This window comes from Monodelphis domestica, chromosome 5 (genome assembly GCF_027887165.1).
Source record: "Monodelphis domestica isolate mMonDom1 chromosome 5, mMonDom1.pri, whole genome shotgun sequence".
NCBI classification, from domain to species: domain Eukaryota; kingdom Metazoa; phylum Chordata; class Mammalia; order Didelphimorphia; family Didelphidae; genus Monodelphis; species Monodelphis domestica.
In genome coordinates this window covers 227449235-227469455 of record NC_077231.1, presented here as the reverse complement: position 1 = coordinate 227469455, position 20221 = coordinate 227449235, and the positions used below count along the sequence as shown (strand labels likewise).

Genomic DNA, 20221 nt, shown 5'->3' with positions numbered 1-20221 from the left:
AGGGGTCGACGTCAACCCGATGGCTACCCTCACAAGGTTTGGCCGGCCTGTCGAAGCCGTTGCCCGGGGTGTGGCTGCTGCCGCATGCTAGCAGCTATTGGGAGCCACAAGTGAGAGCTGGGTGTCAGGTGGGAGTCAGAGGCTGGAGAGCTGCCCTAGGAGGGCACGACAAGCCCTCCATACCAGAGATACTGCCCCTCCCTGAGCACCCCATACACCCCGCTGGGAATATAGTAGGTGCTTAATAAATGCTCACTCCCATTCCTCTTACTCTATTCAATGCAATGACTAATTAGTAATTAAAGCAATTTTTAAAGTGTTTTATAAGTGACAAAATCCTTTCACACACATGAGCTGATATATTTTTTTTTTACTTTACTATGATACTGTTAGATTAAAAGGGCAATGATTAGCCCCAATTTGTTGTTGTTTTCAGTTATTTCCCTCATGTGGGACTGATTCTTCATGATCCCATTTGGAGTTGTCTTGGCAATGATCTGGGAGTGGTTTGCCATTTCCTTCTCTAGTTCATTGATAAATAAAGAAACCGAGATAAACAGGTGACTTGCCTCTGATCAAACAGCCAGTAAGTGTCTGAGGTCAAAGTTGAACTCAGGTCTTCCTGACTCCAGACCTGGCACTCTACCCACTGAGCCACCCAGCTACCGCGAACCCCATTTGGCCGGTGGGAAACTAAGGATTGAAACCATAAAGCGAATTGAGCGGGGATATGCAATGAGTAAGCTCTGGATCCAGGCCTTCTGAAAGCAAATTGGGCAATCTCTCCCTGTCCTAAGCATTGTCAGAGTTGTAGAGGTTGTGTTTAACCAAGCTAAAGTGAACTATGGCTTTTAGAGCTGTCTTGGCACCAGTCACGAACTGGGAGTTGCAGACTTCCTGTTATTGCAGTCAGCTGCCCCGGAATCAGCAGCCACCATTATAGCTGTAAGGGCAGCTCCCACAAAACAAACCTTGTTTTCAGACCATCCTCGGTGAAAAGTTTACTGAAAACAGCAAAGATTTTGCTGGATACATCTGGGGACAGCAGTGACAGAAAGAAAGCGAGGCCATTCTTCATTGTTCATCAGCACAGTGGTGAGTCTGTGTGTGTGCATGTGTGTTCATGTATGTGTGTGTGCTCATGTATATTTGTGGCCAAATGGAAGAAGTACAGAATTACGGAAAGGGAGTGCTGGCTCTGCCCCTGCCTTCCTTCCTTTAGATCTGGTCTGGCTCACAAGTTCTCTGAACTTCACCTTCTCTCCTTCAAAGTCATGTAGCTCCCTCACAGGATTGAACCAGGTCAGGCTTATTACAAGTCTCCCAAAAGTGCGTGTTAAGAGGGAGATGTTGATTAACTACTGTTCACTGTCTGTTCTGTTTGAAGAAATGACCAGATCTTTAATAATTAATGAGTGACTAGGGCTCAGTACTCCACCATCTGGGGAGTTAAGTGGTTAGAGTGCCCAGCCTGGAGTCAGGAAGACTCATCTTCCTGAGTTCTAATCTGATCTCAGATACTTACCTGGGCAGTATGACCCTGGGCAAGTCACTTGACCCTATTTGCCTTGGTTTCCTCATCTGTAAAATGAGCTAGAGAAGGGAATGACCAACCATTCCAGTATCTTTGCCAAAAAACCCCAAATGGAGTTCTAAAGAGTTGAATGTGACTGAAAATGACAACAAAGACAACAACTCCACAAATAGTTCAGACTGAAGAAAAACTTGAACCAGGAAGCTCTGTTGCTCTTTTCTCTCGTCATCTTGAGGCTATTTTTATATTTTAGGGTAATGTTATTTTGCTTTGCTACCAAATGGCTGATAGTCCAGGGATTATTAAAGCAAGAACGTTATTTGAAAATCCATAGAATTCTCAAGCCAAGAAGGACCTTAATGATCTTCTCTGAACCCTCTCTTTACCTCTTAGGGAATCTGAGTTCCAGAAAAATGAACTGGCTTAGCCAAAGTCACATGGTGAAGTAGTCAAAGAACTAAGACAAGAATCTGGAACGTTTTGGTCTTGATTCACTGCTCCTCCTGCAATAACCCTAACCCTAACCCTAACCCTATCCCTGGCATTTCCACCCACCTCCTCACGTACAGAACTTATTCTGGCCAGCAAACTTGACTCTACCATCATTCTCAAACCTTCTCTCCCCTGTCTGTTCTAACTTCTCTCTGGCTGGCTATTAGTTTGCCTCCTCAGTCATTTCTGGATACTCTGACTGGGCTAAGTCAGTGTCAAGATGGCATCACAACATTCCAATAAAATTGTATTCATATGACCAGACCCTAAGATAGTGTCTGGCACATAGCAATAAATGCTTGCTGGCTGATAAATTAGAGAGAGAAATAGATATCCCTTGAGAAACTTCTCAGGCAGGGCTTCCTACAGTTCGGAGGAATTACCAAAGAACAAGAGTTTGGTCTTCGTGTAAAAAAAAAAGTCACATAAGACAAAATCAGGAGCTTGGTTTGATCAGTCCATATAGGGGCCATCAGTCTTCTTTGCTAATAAAACTCATGTGAGTATGACTGATGATTTAGGAAATCAATTCAGTAAAGTATACTTAGACTCATGATGGCCTAACGGTTTAGAGTGCTCAGGTCAGCCATTCAGTATATTCTCTAAAAGTAAGTCTCTGGAAAAACCAAATTGATATTCATCATTTTCTTGGTGAAGACTAGAGTCATAGAAAAGGGAGTCCAATTCAGTTTCATTCTCCTGAAAAACCACTATTAAGCAGCAAGAGCCTTAGGATCCTGACACTGGAGAAACTAACTACCAGCTATGAAAGACTTGTTAAAAAGCTTCACATCACCATTATTGGGTTTATAGTCAAGCCTTTAAAAGTTAAATTTGGGAAGTAATATAATGTTTTCCATGAACTAGGATGAAGTCTCTAACAGAGACCTAAGTCACTGAACCAGGAAGAGGAGCCCAAAGGAAAACATAAAACTGAAAGAAAAACTTTTGCCCCCTAGAAGAATCCAATTCTTTGTTCTGGTAGGGCTGGGCAAATTCTAGTCAGACTGGCCCCCCCTTTTAGCTTTTATAATTTAAATGAAATAACAATATATAAATAAATATAATGAATAAAAATATAATTTAAAATTTAAAATACAAGAATACTTCATTCACAAATGTAAAAAAAAGCATTCTTAGGGAGGATACCCCCCAAAAAAAGTTCACCTGAGCTGGTGACCTGGAGCTGAGAATGTCAAGTTGGAAAGATGTTGTCTACCCAAGATCCTGTTTGAAGATAAAACAGAAAAACCAAAGGGAAGGCATTTTGATGGTCCCAAACAAAGGTTTCTGCCTTTTCTAAAAGAACTAGGAAGAGCCAAAAGAGAATGGAGGCATCCGCCTTTCCCTTAAGGAAGGAAATGGCCAAGGATTTTAGCCAACCAGAAGCCAGAGGCATCAGAGTCTATAGGAGGAGCAAACAACAGGCTGAGGGAGCAGTTCAATGTGGTCACTTGAAGACAGTGTCAGAGGAGTGAGCTGCCCCTCAGATTCACATGTGCTGGCCACATCTTGCTCTCTAGCCACTAAAGATTTTACCTGTGTGCATTCACTCTTTTCATTGCTGTTATATTAATTAGTTAAAGAATGTGCCCCAAATTCATGAAAGAAGATTTTTATTTCTGCTGCCTTTTTTTATTACACCATTTCCATTAAGTGTTTTTTCTCTAAACTAATTATGTCCTCTTACTGACCAAGAGTTAACACGTTGGTGGGGTTGCCAAGTTATGATTTTAGGGCATGTGGCCCATAATACCTTGAACCTTGATAATTGAACATTTGCATTGGATTGGTGCCTTGGACATGACAGGAACTAAAAAGATAGAGGGGAGGCAGGTATTGGGGGTTTATCCTCAACCTCAAAGAACTACATCAGGAAAAAAAGGGATTACATATGAGTGGGGGGGCTGCCTGCATCTTGAGGCAGGGGAACTAGTGAATGGAATTGAGTCATCCTAACTCCCCTGAGAGTGGAGCTCCAGCACGTGCTGGGAGTTGGGGTGAATGGACAGCCTCAAAACACTGGTATGTCAGCTTGGTGGTAGCTGATGGAACTTACGGTGGTGTATTCGCTGTCTGGGGGGGCATGTTGTCAGGGAGTGTGAGAGAGGAGGGTATATCTCTACAAAAAGAGCAACAACAGTTCCCTGACTTTAGCAGTCATGGCAGCAGAAGAACAAAGCAGAGAAGTCCTAAATAGCACTTAACGTTTCCAGACTTTAAACTTTACAAGGCATTGTACCTCTGTCTCCTCACTCTGTCTTTGCACCTGCTGTCCCTCAGGCTTGAAATGCACTTTCTTATTATCTCCACCTCACCATATCCCTTTCTTCCTTAAAGACACAGCTCAAATACTGCCTTCTGCACCAGGGCTTCCCCAACTGAGGTACATCCCAGCCTAAGACTTAGGAGAAGCTCATCAAGGATGTCTGGGCAATTTGGGGTTATTATCCTCCTCTAATGAAATACTTCAGAAGTAGTAACATTAATGAAAAAACATGTAGATTGGGCAGGACTAGATAGGAAAGGAAGCGGCGTTTAAACCCAAGTTTAAATACCGGCTCTGCTATTTTACTTAAGCAATACGAGACAATTGTTTAATTTCCCTGGATATCAGTTTTCTTCCCCATAAAATGAGAAGGTTGGGCTGCATGACCTTTGAAGTTTCTTCAGCTCTTCAGCCAGTGACCTGTAAAATGGCACAATCACATTTCTCACAAGCTTGTGGCAAGAAATTCTTTGTGTTCCCTCTCTAATCTTAACAGCTAGTGTTCCCCAAACCTGCCCTCCCATCTGCCTGATATCAGGCCTCATTGTTTCCTCCTATTTGAAGAACTCTTTCCTACCCATACTTTCTTCCTCTCCCTGGCTCAGACTCTTTATTCTCCCTCTCTCCTCCTTGGGAAGGGGGTGGGGGACAATCCACATCCTGCCCCACTCCATGAAGCTCTTCAGGTTCTGAAAGAATAGAGAGAGCTCTAAATTGGGGAAAGTGAAGGTCAGTGTATCTTGGACTGAGGAGTAAAATTACTTTCAGTTTCATTTCTGCATATTTCTTTAGATGGAGGAGGAAAAACAAAATGGAACGCCCTGTGGCAACACTGAAGTTCCTGCCAAACAGGCATCTCAAGGTAATGGTGAAACTGGTTTGCTAATGAAGGGTTTTCTCCAAAAGAGAGCACTGCCAACTGTGCATTGAGTAGGTGGCTGCCTAGATGATATGATATTGAGGTACTACCAGGAAGGTTTCATCTGACCCTGAAATCTATCCCTTACCTACCTGGAAAATGCCTGAAATTCCATCAATATTGCAAGCTACAAAGAGACTTGGACTGAACAGAACAAAAAGTCTGAGACCCCAAGTAAGGCTTTATACTTACTGGCTGCGTGACCTTGGGCAAGTCACTTAGTCCTATTTGCCTTAGTTTCCTCACCTATCAAATGAACTGGAGAAGGAAATGGTAATCCACTCTACTACCTCTGCCAAAACAAAACACCAAATGGGATCAAGAAAAGTCAAATATGTCTGCAATGACTGAATGATATTTTGGGGAAAGTACTAATATTAGTCAGAAGCCCTATCAGGGTCTTGTTCTGTTACTTAGTAGCTACATGCTTCTAGGTTTCCTCCACCGCAAAATAAGGGCACTACTATGCTTTATGTGCCTCATAAGGCTGTTGTGAGAAGAGTGTCCTATCAACATTAAGTGGGGACATTGCTGATACTGAGATTCGGGACTGAGTTGAATTGGGGAGCAGCAGTACGGGGAGATGTGCTCACCTGCCTGCTGGATATCTCAGTAGAACATGAGAAATGGGAAGTTTAAGATGGGGGGACATGGAAGGGAAGGAAGCTTGGCCAAACTGAAAGGGAACACAGTGTAATGAGGGAGCAGAGAGGACAGAATAGGTCAGGAAAGTGGGGCAGTGTGTAGGGAAGACAATCTTGCCCATAGCAAGGATCTAGGCAGCCAGGGCACAACATGAAGACATTTGACCCTAGACAGGAGATAGTAAAAAGACTTCTTCCTCCTCCTCCTCCTCTTCCTGTCTCATACGTAATTCCAATTCACCCCACTGCTATCCCCAAGTGGGACCCAACATTCATATGTAAGATACAGAGGAAGTAGTGCAGTGGTGAAAGGGGTAGAAAGAGTCACCTTGACTTCCTATAGGTCAGCTGTTAAGCCAAACAATGACTGCTGCTGGGTTTTATTTTCCAATGAGTTGTCCAAAGGCAATAGAATAAAGGGGGTGTTTGCATTCTTCAGAGGACTGATCCTCTTGTTTTCTTTTTGGTGCTTTCCAGACCCAAAGATGCCCACAGAGCTGAGGCTCATCCTGGCAGGGAAGACGGGAAGTGGAAAAAGTGCAACTGCAAATAGCATCCTGGGCAAGAAAGTCTTTGAGTCCAAGCTCAGTTCCAGGCCAGTGACTGAAAGATGCCAACTAGAGAGGAGAGAATGGCAGGGAAGGTCACTTGTTGTCATTGACACCCCAGATATCTTTTCCTCTAATGCCCAGACAAAAAACACATTTCTGGAGATCTCTCGTTGTATGGCCCTCTCATCCCCAGGGCCTCATGCCCTGCTCCTGGTCATCCAGCTGGGCCGTTACACCAATGAGGACAAGAAGGTCTTAAGGCGTATTCAGGATATATTTGGAGTGGGGATCCTGTCTCACACCATCCTCATCTTCACCAGGAAGGAAGACTTAGGGGAGGGGACCCTGAAGGAATATTTAAAAGGAACAGAGAACAAAAGCTTGAGCTGGTTGGATACTGTGTGTGAAGGATTTCACTGTGGTTTCAACAACAAAGCTGAAGGTGAGGACCAGAAGAACCAAGTACAAGAACTGATAGACATGGTAGATGGGATGCTCTGGAAAAATGGATACCAATATTACTCAAATGAGGTGTACAATTACGTCCAGCAAAATATTCAGCAGTTAAAGGAGGAGCTGAGAGAACAGTCGATACACCTGGGACAGGTTTCTAAGGGAGCTTTCTGTGAGGAGGATATGCCATCAGAGAAGGAATCAGATCCAAAATGCTCTGTCCTAGAAAGTCTAAGGACCATTCAGAGGAAATATAAGCAGAAACAAGAACTCATACTGAAAACAGAGTCCCAGACTCCTTGGGTGGAGGACAACACACCTTGGGGTTCTTTTTTCTGCTGTTACCCTGTCATGTCCTACCTTAGATCTTTTACCTTTCTTCCCCTATCCATCATGGATCAAACCCAGTCAACTGGACCCAGGCACTCAGGAAAGAACCCAGAGCTGGAGTCTGAAAGACCTCAGTGCCAAACCTAGCTCTGCCATTGACTAGTTCTAGAGCTTGAACAAATCACTTCATCTGATTCAACTTTCTTTTGGCAGGTGAGAAAATAAGTCTGGAAAGGTGATCTCTGTGGACCCTTCCAGGTCTAGTTTTTCATGATGTCAGGCCATTGGGAATAGTCTCCAGGAGATTGTGATCCCTATCGCTCTAACCTTGTTGGGGGAAAAATACAAATAATATATGTTCCTTTATATTGTGATCATTAGAATCCCTGGAACTCTAGAGCCTGTGTCTTAGAGGAAATTCCTTAAAGGATGGACTAGTTGGCCTTTGAGTCCCTTCTAACTCTAAAATTTTGATTCCCATTGCATAGATGGTGAAGCTGAGGCCCAATGAGAGAGAAAGATCTTTTAGCACCATAAAGTAAATCTAAGAGAATATCTTCTTGAGGCTCTATCAGCTAACTCTGGTCAAAATTCTTCAGTATAACCGCCTCATCCTCTGCCCTCCATACAGACCTTGAGGTGTAGATGTACAACCTCCCCCAAATCAGGCAGCACCAGGATAGAAATGTACATACCCAACCTTTTAAAAATACAGACTGCACATCTCCCTTCATGCTCATCCCTAAAGGAAGAAAAATCAGGAGACAAATGACATTTATAAGGAACTTGCCCAAGGACCTGACTGCTGGGACATACCACCTATCTAAACCCATAAAGCTCATGCTTCAATTTCACCTCATACCCACAGAAAGTATGACTGGTTCTTCCCAAAATATATAATCTCCTTCCTTACTGTCTGCTGCCTTTAGTTATCCCAGTGATATAATGAAGTCAGAAATGCTAAGACTCAGGGCAGTGAGGTAGCTTAGTGGATAGAGAGCCAGGTCTAAAGACAGGAGGTCCTGGATTCAAATCTAGCCACAGACACTTCCTAGCTGTGCACCCTGAGCAAGTCACAACTCCAATTGCCTAACCCTTACTACTTTTCTGCCTTGGAATCAATACTTAGTATTAGTTCTAAGAAAGAAGGTAAGGGTTTTTAAAAAGTGCTCAGACTCATAGGATCATAAAATCATAGAATCTCAGAGCTAAAAGGGCCCTCATACCTGAACAGTAATCTCTTCTACAATATCCCTAGCAAATAGTTATCTAGTCTTCATTTGAAGACCAACAGCAACAGGGAATTTACCTATCAATTAAAACACCATTTCTTTATGCTTCAGCACATATATGGGGAACCAGGTCTTTAATAGCAGAAGTTTGTTTTGTATTGTTTTGTTTTTTCCATTTCTGCCTTACTCTGACATGTTTTCTGAGACTTATTGAAGCTTTAAAAAAGCCCATAACTTAACAGCTTGAAGCTAGTTACCAGACAGGGGGATGAAAATTGAAAGAGCATGTCCGTGTTTCTCTCTAGACTCAGAAAGACTTGGGAATATGCTGACAATACAGAGGGGCCTCCTATCTGCATTTTTAGGTAGGTAGGGGAAAGGCAAAGAGAAGTCCGTTACCCTAATTCAGGCATAAAAAAGCGCTAGGACCCTTTCATGAAAGGGCTGGGAAAGAAAACGTTTAGCTTCCATTTCTTTCACCAGCTAGGAGGATCTCTGAGGCAAATTGGAGCCAGAAATGAACATGCGATGATTATACTTGATGCATGTGGCTTGGGCCATCTATCTCACTCTCAGGGTGTAATGGCACAGCTTTAACGAATGGTAAGCATGTAGTTCAAAACCATCTCAAGGCATCTTCAGAAAAGTTTCAGACACGAGGACGACCTTAGAAGATGGCAAGGATGGTCAAAAAGCAATGGCAAAGCATGGCATTTCAGTGCAAGAAAGCTTTAGAGACAAAGAGGGCTAAGCAAACAGTAGCAGCAAAGCTTAGTCAGTTGCTGAAAAAATGGACCTAGGAGAACTCAAGCAGGAGAGTTTTCTCAGCATGACGTGGGGGATGTAGAATTGGCCAACTAAATCAGTAACCTTCATATGTTTTCAAATAAATAGGTCTAAGTTTTATTTATTATAATCCCAAGAGCTTATCTTACATGTAGACAGAATAGATGTATACATGATTACATGATTTGAGACATGGAAAACTTCAAGTCCCTCCACCTCCAACCAGAAAATATTACCCACCAACTACTCACTGTGCATAACGTGTCTCAAATAAAGCTTCATTTCTTTGATCTAAAATTTTGTCGCTTGTTCCGTCTCTTCATGTAGGGAGAATACTATTACTATTCACTATTGGTGAATTTTTTTTGGTGGTTCACCTGGGGAACAATGTAAGTGCTAGAGGAAACTTAGAAAATGTTGCTAGGTATTATGAAGACCTAGGCTAGAAATCAAGCACCTTGAGAACACAGATAGTGTTTGCAATCCTGGTGACTATTAAAGACAGTAAATGTTCTTTGAAAGAGAAATGCACAGTTGGAAAATGAATAGCTGATTAAGAAGACAGTACCTAAGAAAGATCAATGTGGAATAAATAACCCCATCCCATGATATGTGTCAGGACATTACACTTTTCAGTGAACTTTTATATGCATGATTTATCCAATTCTTTCCACAAACCTGTCGGGTGAGAGAGGACCATAGGATTCACAGGCTGATTCACATGTTAGAAATCATTTAACCTAATCCTTTAATTTGTCAGAGGAGTAGAAGGAAACTCAGAGAGGTGTACGAAGGCAACTAGAAGGCCCCATAATGCACAGAGTGCTAGATACAGAGTCAAGAAGATGAATACGAATCTGGCCTCGGACACTTAGCTGTATCACTTAATCTCTGTCTGCCTCAATTTCAATTGTAAAATAGAAGAAATAGTACCTAATAGGGTTGTTGTGAGGATCAAATGAGCTGACATTTATAAAGCACTTAGCACATTGTCTAGCACATAGTAAGCATTGAATGAATGGATGCTTCCTTCTTCTTAAGGTCATTTGGATAGTAACTTGGCAGTCTGGCTTTGAACTTACGACTTCTGTACAAGTTCAGTGTTTTCTCAACTACACAACACCAATGTTCTCCCACCCAATCCCCTTGCATCAGCCTTCTGTCCTTAATGACAGTGCTTCAAGTTCCTGACCTTTGCCAATATCTGGGCAGACTTATCTTTCCTCTAATATTTTTAAAACTGTTAATAATTTTCAATGAACCATCATTTATTTTCCCTCTCTCCAGCTTCTCCAGGGAAGGGAAGGGAAGGGAAAAGAAAAAAGGGAAGGCAAAGCAAGACAAAGCAAGACAAGGGAGAAGGGAAGGAAAGGGAAGGGAAGGGAAGGCAAGGCAAGGCAAGGCAAGGGAAGGGAAGGGAAGGGAAAAGAGGTTAAGGGAAAAGGGAAGGAAAGTTAAGGGAAAAGGGAATGGAAGGGAGGAAAGGGAAGGGAAAGGAAAAGGGAAGGAAGGGAAGGGAAGGGAAGGGAAAGGAAGGGAAGGGAAAGGAAGGGAAGGGAAGGGAAGGGAAGGGAAGGAAGGGAAGGGAAGGGAAGAGGAAGGGAAGGGAAGGGAAGAGAAGGGAAGGGAAGGGAAGGGAAGGGAAGGGAAGGGAAGGGAAGAAAAATTTATATGGAACCTAATATGTACCAGATACCATGCTAAATAATAAATATGTATAATGTGGGATAATACCCACTAATGAAAGCTACCTCTTGACCAGAAAACACTTCATTCATTGGCCTGCCACCATGCTTAAAATTCATACTATTAGATATTAATTCCTTAGGGCAAAGGTTGTGATACCTGATAACTGAAAATGGCCCTGAGAAAGGTAATACATTAAGGTGAAACCCTACCAATGATTTGAGAATCAGTTCAAATGCTACCTCTTCCATGATATCTTCCTTGATCTTGACAAGCTTCAATTATTTCCCCAGGCCCTGAATACTGTTATTATATACTTTGTTATTAAATATCTAATAAATTATCATATTCTATTTTGTATCATAGTCATTCGTATTCATATCTTAATTTCTAAATCATAAGCTCCATGAAGGCAAGCATCTTGTCTTATTCATCTTTGAATCTCACAAATTATAGCAGAAAGCTTTGTGTATTCTGCTGTTCAGTAGATTTTTTTGTGAACTGAATGAAACTCAAGTGAATAAATGAATAAATAAATAGTTAACACCTTAGCAAAGTTTATTTGACAGGTCAACAGAGAAAGACAGAGCACTACCACCAGGGAAAGAAATCTTGGAACAGATAAGATTTGATGGAAGAAGAAAGCAGGGGAGACTCTTAGAAAGCCCAGAATGAGCACTGAGGGGCAGAAGGATGAAGACATTGCTTATGAATTGTTTTAAACTATAATTTTTCTTCATTGTTGTGAATAAACAGAGCACATATGCAAAACAGATCATTTAAAAATATTTTTGTCCATCTACAGACTGACATATCTATCCATTGTTTTGGTTCAACTCAAGGCAAAAAAAAAAAGACAATGCAATTAAATGAATTCTAAAACACATTTATTTATTTTTTAATTATTTTTATTTTTTAAATTTATTTTATTTATTTATTATATTTATTGAATTCCAAAATAGTGATTCCAATGGTGTTTAAGTTTTTTTTAAAACAATCAGAAAACACAAAATTTTATTGAGCAAAGTGATGTGCTGAAATCATTAAAATTTATCCTAAAAACATTTCATTGAGCTCCAAAAAAGTACTGAGACTTTCCTTAATTTGCTACTTTTCTATTCAAAATTTTTCTAAATCAAGTGCATGACTTTTCATGCCCTAAAGAAAGTTATCTTCTGCATTAGGCAGTTCCTATTTACTATTTTACTAATGGACTTGCTCATTTTTACATGTCTATGTTGTTTGTGATCCTTATCACACACACACATAAATATAGTATGTGTATATGTGTATAAACACATCTATATATAATTTACTAAAACATGTAATCAGCATCCAATTTGTTTGTCCTTGGATGCCCATATGCTAACAACAATAAAAGCTGATTTAAAGCATAAAAGCACCTATCAGCACACAGGAAATGGTATGTTCACATTCTTATAGTTGGTGAATCTGGACCCCTAAAGTTATAGATTATGACCCCTACTACAAACACAAGTTTACTTTTAATAGATATCTAGATGATCTAATAAGTTCAAATCAGAGGCATTTAATGAAATTGCTTAGAACAAAAAAAAGAAACAAAACATAATATTGTCCATAAACCTGGGGCACTTTCTCTAACACATACAGCCTCAGTAGGAAGATTGGATACAAATGGAAAGAATTTGTGGGTCAACATCACTTGGAAGGAGCTGGATTTCAATTCACATGTCTGAAGATGAAAGGCCACTGATGATTTTGTAATGGGGAGGAATTGACTCCAGCTCTTGTGAGCATGTCCAGGATACTCAGCATGAGATAATTCCCCACACAGATTTGGGGCATGTCCAGGAATTCTGTTTCTGGTCCATTAGCCATATGGTGAAGACACTGATTTTTGATATGCCACTGAGGTGGATATGAGAATGTGTACAAAAGACTGCCAAGGAGGCAGCTCAGCCCTTTTCCTTTTCTTGAAGATAAGCAAGAATGAACCACTATGAGCCTCCTTGAGGCAAGAGAGGAATCTTAGTTCATCTGTGGTCCACAGCCCCCATGAAGCTGAATGTGTGGTCCTGCTATTGCTGAGAGAAAGTATAGCAACAGGGTAGTGGTCTCTTTCTGCCAGCTTCCTAGTTGTCCCCTGCCTAGTCTCATGGGGCTCATATTCTTTTGCCACTTAGCATTTTCTTACTCTTAGGTTAAGCAGTATTAGAGGGACTTGCAACCTTGTGAACGTAGAAGGGATAGGAGGAGTCATCAAAGATCTGGGATCTGGAGTCTTTGTCATGTTTTGCAGACAGCTGAGATTGGTGGGGAGCAAGTCTTTAGTAGCATGGATTTGATGGGCATAGCAGTTGATCCAACACCACAAAGAGGAATGATCATGATTTATCCATTGGCTTTGCCACATTCACAAATGAATTGTTTGGCAGAAACTGCTTTGAAATTGAGCCCACTCTCCTCAGGAATGGAGCTATTATAGAGGAAAGTATGCCACCAGTCACTGGGAAGAAGCTTTGTAACCTCTGCCCTTCTTTGTAAAGATCCCTTCATACAATTGATTTAGATTGATTAAATGATGCTGAGGCACTAAGCATTAAAGCACATCTATAAGAGATATAATAACGACAATTGGCCACTGATAATGAAGAGTACACACCACAATGGGGAAGTTGAGATGATTACAGCAAAGAGAGAAACACTTCCTCCAACCCTCAGGGTTAAAATCTCTCCTCCAAGGAAAAGATATATCTACCCTGACCTACCTACCACCCAGAGAAAGTGGCAGTTGGGATAAGAATCCCCAGAATTTAAGAACCTACATGTGTTAAATGACTCTGGATGAATAGAAAGACCATAGATTTGTGTTCACAATCATCAGTGTTCTTTAAAAAAGATCCACCAAGGGATGAGGAATTACTTTGGATTACATAGTATATTCCTTTATAGAAATGACAAGTTTCAACTAATTCCAGTCAGCATTTACTGGGTGTCTCTCATATGCCTAGCCCTGTCAAGAGTCCTGTGGGGGGTAAGGGGGGGAGGTAAAGTTTCTTAGAAAAGGAGAACGGATTCATTGTCACTAGATCCAACATTTGCAGTGGATAAGTTGACTTCTCTGTCTCATTTTCCTCATCTAAAAAACAGAGAAAATGTATTCCCACTCCCTGATGCACAGAGTTGTGAGGAAACCTTGTAAATGCTATTCAAATGTGAGCAAATGCAGCTATGATTGAACTTTCAGAGTCTAATGGAGGAACATGAACAATAAAAGCTATGGAACCAGACAGTAGGAAACAAAATGTCAAGCAACCAGATTCCATGTACGAAAGAAAGTCAGGGAAGGGATTTCATAGATTTAGAGATAGGAGGGGCCTTAAAAATCATTTTAGCCCCCTCCTTTTATTTGGTAGATGAGGAAAATGAGACCCATAGAAATTAAATGATGTTTCCAAATTCAGACAGACAATGAGGAGCAGGACTAAAATTTGAACCCAGATCATCTCACTACAAATTCCCTGCCCTTTCCAAGGCATCCCCTTCACCATGAGACCTGGCATTGACTAGAAAGGTTTACTGAAGAAGGTGAGACCCGAGTTCGACCTCAGAGCCTAGGGTTTAAAGAGATTCACAGAAGAGAAATAGATAGCTGTGGAACTATCAAATTCAGAAGGCATCGTTCATGGCCAGTTTCCCATGGTGACTAATAAAGATGAGAGAAACCAGAAATTATTCAGAATTGCCATGCCCAAACCAGCCTTTATAAAAATTTCTGGGAATCACCAGCCACAGGACGAAGATGCTAAAGATGGCAATGCTGAATCTCCATAGTTTGGGGTGGGATTTTCTTGATTCACATAAACCTCTGAGTCTCAGGAAGACTCTTTCCCTTAAAACCTGGGGTCTCTTATTCTGCTCCATGTACTCAGCCAGTTTCTCCCCAATTTTTCTGAACCTGACCTCCTGGCTGGTCCATTGGAGCTCCCCCTCTAAACTGTACACCTCATTGGTGTAGTGCATGCCCCTATTCTTCCGTATCAGCTTTTTTACCATATCCATTAGCTCCTTCACTTGCTCTTTCTGCTCCTGCCCTGTGGCCTGATTGTTGAAGGCACAAACCCTACCCTCACATTGTGCAACCAGCTCTCTCAGGGCCTTGTTATCTGTCAACTGGATGTAATCCTGCAGGGAACCACTGCCAAGATCTTCCTTTCGGGTAAAGACAATGATGGTGTGCTTCATGACATTATTCCCAAAGATCTCCTTCATCCTCTTCATGGAATTCTGGTCCTCCTTGGTGTATCGGCCCAACTGGGTCACAAGGAGCAGTGCGTGGGGCCCAGGGGAGGAGAGGAGATAACATCGAATGATTTCTTGAGAACGTAGACCTTCCGGAGACACTTCTAAGCTGAAGATATCAGGGGTGTCAATGATTTCAATTTCTTCTCTACCCCAGATTCTGCTCGCTTTGCTGCATATACTGGTCACTGGCACTGCCCCAAGTTTGGACATAAACTTTTTCTCCTCAAGGATGGTATTTCCTGTTGCACTTTTCCCAGTTCCTGTTTTCCCCACCAGGATTAGCCTCCACTTGGGCTCTTGCAGGGGCTGCCTCTCATCTTCTGAGTCTGCAGGGAGCAAATATCATTAGAAACTCAAATCTACCTTTTCAGGATAATCTGGGTTCTCTCTGGGGCTCAGTTTCTCTATGTACTCGAAAATTTTTGTGCTTACAGAACACTATTGAAAGTTAGCCCTTTGATGCCTTCACAGTGCCCTCACTCAAAGACCCAGTATTTCCCTTGCTACTCAGACAAGCCCCCTTTGTCTCTGTTTCCTGCTGTGTACCTGGGATCTCGATCTAATTCTGCCACTGACACCCTTTGTGGTCTTGAATATTGAATCTGTTCTCCTCTCTTAGCTTTGGTTTCCTTTTTCTGTTAAATGCATTTACCTCTCATAAATGATCTCCTGGGTCTCTTCCAGCTCTTCGATTCTTTTGAGTGCAAGGACATGTATTTTAATCAATAACTAGAACTTGCAATTAAAAATACTTACTGTGGGTCAATGAAAAGTGAAACTACATGGCAGATGTAACTGAGTGATGCAATGTGCTCTTTGTGAAATCAGGAAGATTCCACATTAGACCCTTCCCCAGGGACTGACTCTGTCTGTGACCCTTAAAAGATCTAAGCCTCAGGTTCCTCGCTTGCCCAAGGGGTGGATAATAATAACACTTATATTTCACGAGTGTCATGAGGATAAAATGGGATAGTTTGGGTAAAGTTTTACAAACCTTAAGAGATTAAACCTTGCTACTTGCTTCAAATAGTTTGTATGGTGGTAGTGGTACTGACCGTGATTCTCTCTCAAACACTTGAACTGACAGAAAGCATGTTAAATGCAGACCCTTTTCTGTTTCTTCTTAGCCATGACATCGTCTGAGGGAGGGAGGGAACTAACCCAGCCTTGACTATCCCTGCCACATAAAATTCAACCAGAAAGTGAGCATTTGTACTCTCAAAATTATTCCTTACCATAAAGATTTTCTTCATCTTTTGTCACTTTTCTTCCTCTCATGTTTACCTGAAACAGCCACAGAAACAATAAAGTTTAAATAAATTGTGGAAATTTGGGGTCGAGTCATTCTTCTTGGCATTGTGAATATGGACAGAGGAAGGGCAGGTAGAGGCAATGAGTATGGCTATCGTCAACTATCGCTGTTTTGTGGGCTGAAGCCAGGGTGCATAATAGGAAGTACACTGAAATTAGAGTTAGGAGATTTTCTCTCTAATCCTTGACCAAGTCAATCTTTCTGTCTAAGACTCAGTTCCCTCATTTGTAAATTGACTAGGTAATCTCTAAGAATCCTTCCATCAATACCTGCCTAAAGATCAACCACAACAAATTCATTCCCTTGGGTAAAAATTATCATCTTTTAGAATGAGAATCATAAGTGTGTGTGTGTGTGTGTGTGTGTGTGTGTGTGTGTGTGTTAGTATGGCTAACCACACTAATGAATAATACCTTATCAGATGAGAGGTGGAGGTTCAAATCCTAGAGCCGGTACTTATAAGCTATGTGATAGAAGGCAAGTAGTTTAACCTCTCAAAGTCTCCTCACCTGTAAAATAGAGGCATTTGTTAGAGGCAATAGGGAGCCACTAAAGGTGTTTGAGTCCAAGTGTGATATAATCAGATCTGGGATCTAGGAATGTCAATTAGTCAGCCAGTATAGAAGACAAAGGAGGTTTTTGTCTTTTGTAACCTCCTGTAGTTACATTTCAAAATTCTTGTGGGTGGATACCTGAGAAGGAGACTGGAAACTGAGGAAAATGGATAGAGGAGAGAAAGAGAGAGACATAGGAATAAAGACTCAGAGACAAGGAGTTAAAACATGAGGGATGTAGCAAGCTCTGGTGATGCTTCTCAAGAGAAAAGAGAGGCTGGCTTGCACGTGTCCCCGAACTTTTATTGGAGAGTTTAGGAATGTGGAATGGGAGGTAACTAATGAATATGTGACATGGCATAGGTTTTAACATTGATGGAATTGACAATCACGTAATCAAAGAGGAGGAGGCTAGTCAAACAAGGGACTTGGAAAGGAATGTGGTCTAACAAGGTGTGAGCTAGGATCCTGTGGCAAATAATGTCCTGCTCAGGAACTCTTTTTGTCCTTTGGACTGAAGATTTGGCAATACAATAATCAATAAGTAACATGACCATGAATCTGGTAAATGAATACATAAGATACAATATCAATCCATCAACAATACTTCCAAGATGCTAATATACCCAGTATGCTGCATCTTTTATTAAAGGGAATTCAGAGGAAAGCTAGAAGGGAAAGGACTTGTAGGTCTGGAAAAATCCCAGAGCCCCTAGAATAGTGGATTCTGATAGCCCACCATTCTCCTTATCTGTAAAGCTGGCCCTGCCAACTCAGAGCCAAAGAGAAAACATTCCTGATGAGCTAGTTTTTGCCTTACAACATAAAACTGAAACACCTGAAAAGTGAATGGCAAATGTTACTAAATCCCATCTAGTTGCATCAGCACAAATCCTCTGGAACATCCCAGCCTTTCTCTTTCTTCAACCTCCCCCCACCCCACCACCACCATGTTCTTTGTGAATGAGGGATCCAGTCCTTTCAAGGAATAGACCAGAACCTGCCACTGGCTGACAGAGAAAGCCTCTGAGAGGGGTTTACTGACCACAGTTCCCCTTTCTATTCCTCTAGCCAGCCATCAGGTAGGTCCAAAGTGGAAAAAGATCTGGCTCCTGCTTACCTCTCCCATCATGTCTGCTGAGGTCCTGGCCCAAGGCTTTGTCCCTCCCTCTATTCCCCTGACTGATGGAGCTTAGCCATTTTCCTCATAGCCCTATCTATCCAGAGGCTGCCTTGGAGGTAAAGTATGGTATTGAAATCCCAAAACACTGAAGCTGAAATTACCTTAACATTATCTAAAACAACTCTTGACCTCTCTAACACTCAGGTGTATCATGGGACTGCAGAAATGATTATCTGACATGCTGTATGGGCCCTTCAGAAGTTTGAGGAGAAGCTGAGGTGGAGAAACCCAAGTATAGGAAGGATGTTTACTCTCTTACCCATCCACTTGATCTCACAGAATATACTGTGGCCTGATGCCCCACCCAATTCATGATTTTTAGTTTCTATATTTAGATTAGTCAAAAGCAAAATAAGAGTTTCCTGATGAAGGTGAGAGAAAGCAGGTTCTGGTTTCTCCTCCCAACAGAGGACCTTCTGGTAACGTAAATGAGTTGAAGGCCTGTGTCTCTTAAGCTCTCCCTGTCTCACGAGAAGAGCCAGGAGAAACAGTTGACATCCATAAAAACTGTCAAGTCAGGAACTTCCCTTTCCCCAAACCCATTTTCCCTTCAGGGCTGTGCTCTCCCTGTGTCCCTACTTCAGTTTCCCAGTGTGTTCTCATTCTGCCTTACTCTAAAGTTGGGCTACTTAACCTGGGGTACATGAATTTTTTTTTTGTAACTTTATCTCAATACAACTTGTTTTCTTTGCAATTTTACATACTTCATTTTATGCATAAAAGACTTTTCTTATAAGGAGTCCAAGGGTTTCACCAGAATTCCAAAAGGATTCTTGCCACAAAAAAAGGCACAAAGACTGATATCTGATGGTGTGATCTCACCCTTCCCTATAGGAAGACCTTAGCATCTTTCCAACTTGAAACTCACGTCTACATTTCCAAAGCCTACCGATCATCTCCTCTTGGACACAAGCTAATTATTTTAAACACATTTATTCCCCAGACTGTCAAAGGGGTCCACAACACAAAAATGGTTAAGAAGCCCTGATGTAAGGCTCTGGGGACTTAATGCCATGATTCCTTGGGGTCACTAATTGTTCTTTAAAGACAAGGCTACACTGTACAAGGCTATTTGATTAAAGGAATGACAGGAGGGTGAGATTTCAAGGCTTGGGCAAGAGAGAAAGATTTATCATATTTAGTCCTATCTGACCTCCTCCACCTATGAATGTGCAAAAGAGATTATATTAGGAGACAGTCTTTAAAGACAACTTATATTATTGAATGGCCATTGTCTTTCTAAGCAGTCACTCAAGGGTCATTGTCCCAGCTCTAAGCAACATTGAAAGTAGAAGCCAAGTTCTCGGCACATTTTTTTTTTGCCATATCCTGTTTGTGAACAGAGTGATGAAATGGAGCAGATTATCATGTGCCCAGGCTTCAAGTCCCATCCTGTCTCAGACTGGGTAGTCTCTGTCAGTCATTCAGCCTCTCCAAGTCTTAGCTTTCCACCTTTGTAAAGAGCTGATGGATGTTTAGTTTAGTGAGACTAGTTCTAGATGGGGAGTCAGAGGCTCTGATTACAAATCCCAGCTTTTGTCACTTACTAAGCCATCCAACCATGGACAAATTGCCTTGATTCTCAGCACCTCAGTTACCTTAAATATACTTGAGAAGTCCAGACTAGGTAATCTCTAAATTCCCTTCCAGAGTCAATATTCTGTGATTTTGTTGCTGCTATTTGCAAAGTATCCAAAGAGTTTTATTGCAGTTTTAAGCTATTATAGCTCAAAACCTCCATTGCTATTCAGTCTCCGGGGCCCCATTTGGGGTTTTTGTGGTAAAGATACTGAAGTAGTTTGCCATTTCCTTTTCTAGCTTCCTTTACATGAGAAAACAGGCAAACAGGATGAAATGATTGCTCAGGGTGATACAGGTATGAGTCTACCTAAGCCAAGTCCAGCACTCCATCCATTATGTCACCTTGCTGTCCAATACTTAAAATGTAAAACTACTATAGCTTAAAACTGCTCTAAGCCTTTTGAAATA

General features: G+C 41.6%; 2 protein-coding genes across 5 annotated transcripts in view; one reads left to right on the top strand and one right to left on the bottom strand.

Moving 5' to 3' along the window:
* The first annotated feature begins 885 nt into the window (after positions 1–885).
* GIMAP6 (GTPase, IMAP family member 6) lies at positions 886–9507 on the top strand. The gene is made up of 3 exons (XM_007504589.3): positions 886–1095; positions 5088–5157; positions 6336–9507. Exons 2-3 carry the CDS (start codon positions 5088–5090, stop codon positions 7337–7339), a joined length of 1074 nt encoding a protein of 357 aa, XP_007504651.1. The 5' UTR covers positions 886–1095; the 3' UTR covers positions 7340–9507.
* A 2284-nt stretch (positions 9508–11791) lies between these two features.
* LOC100617303 (GTPase IMAP family member 7-like) overlaps positions 11792–20221 on the bottom strand; it is a 53681-nt gene continuing 45251 nt past the window's right edge. The window contains exons 1-4 of one of the 4 annotated variants that reach the window (XM_056799896.1): positions 17188–17942; positions 16909–17004; positions 16419–16467; positions 11793–15509 (exon numbers count right to left, since the gene is read on the bottom strand). In XM_056799896.1, coding sequence (XP_056655874.1) covers positions 14611–15509; positions 16419–16461 — 942 coding nt within the window. In that variant the 5' untranslated portion in view covers positions 16462–16467; positions 16909–17004; positions 17188–17942 and the 3' untranslated portion in view covers positions 11793–14610. The other 3 variants (XM_056799897.1, XM_056799894.1, XM_056799895.1) reach the window with 3 other exon arrangements.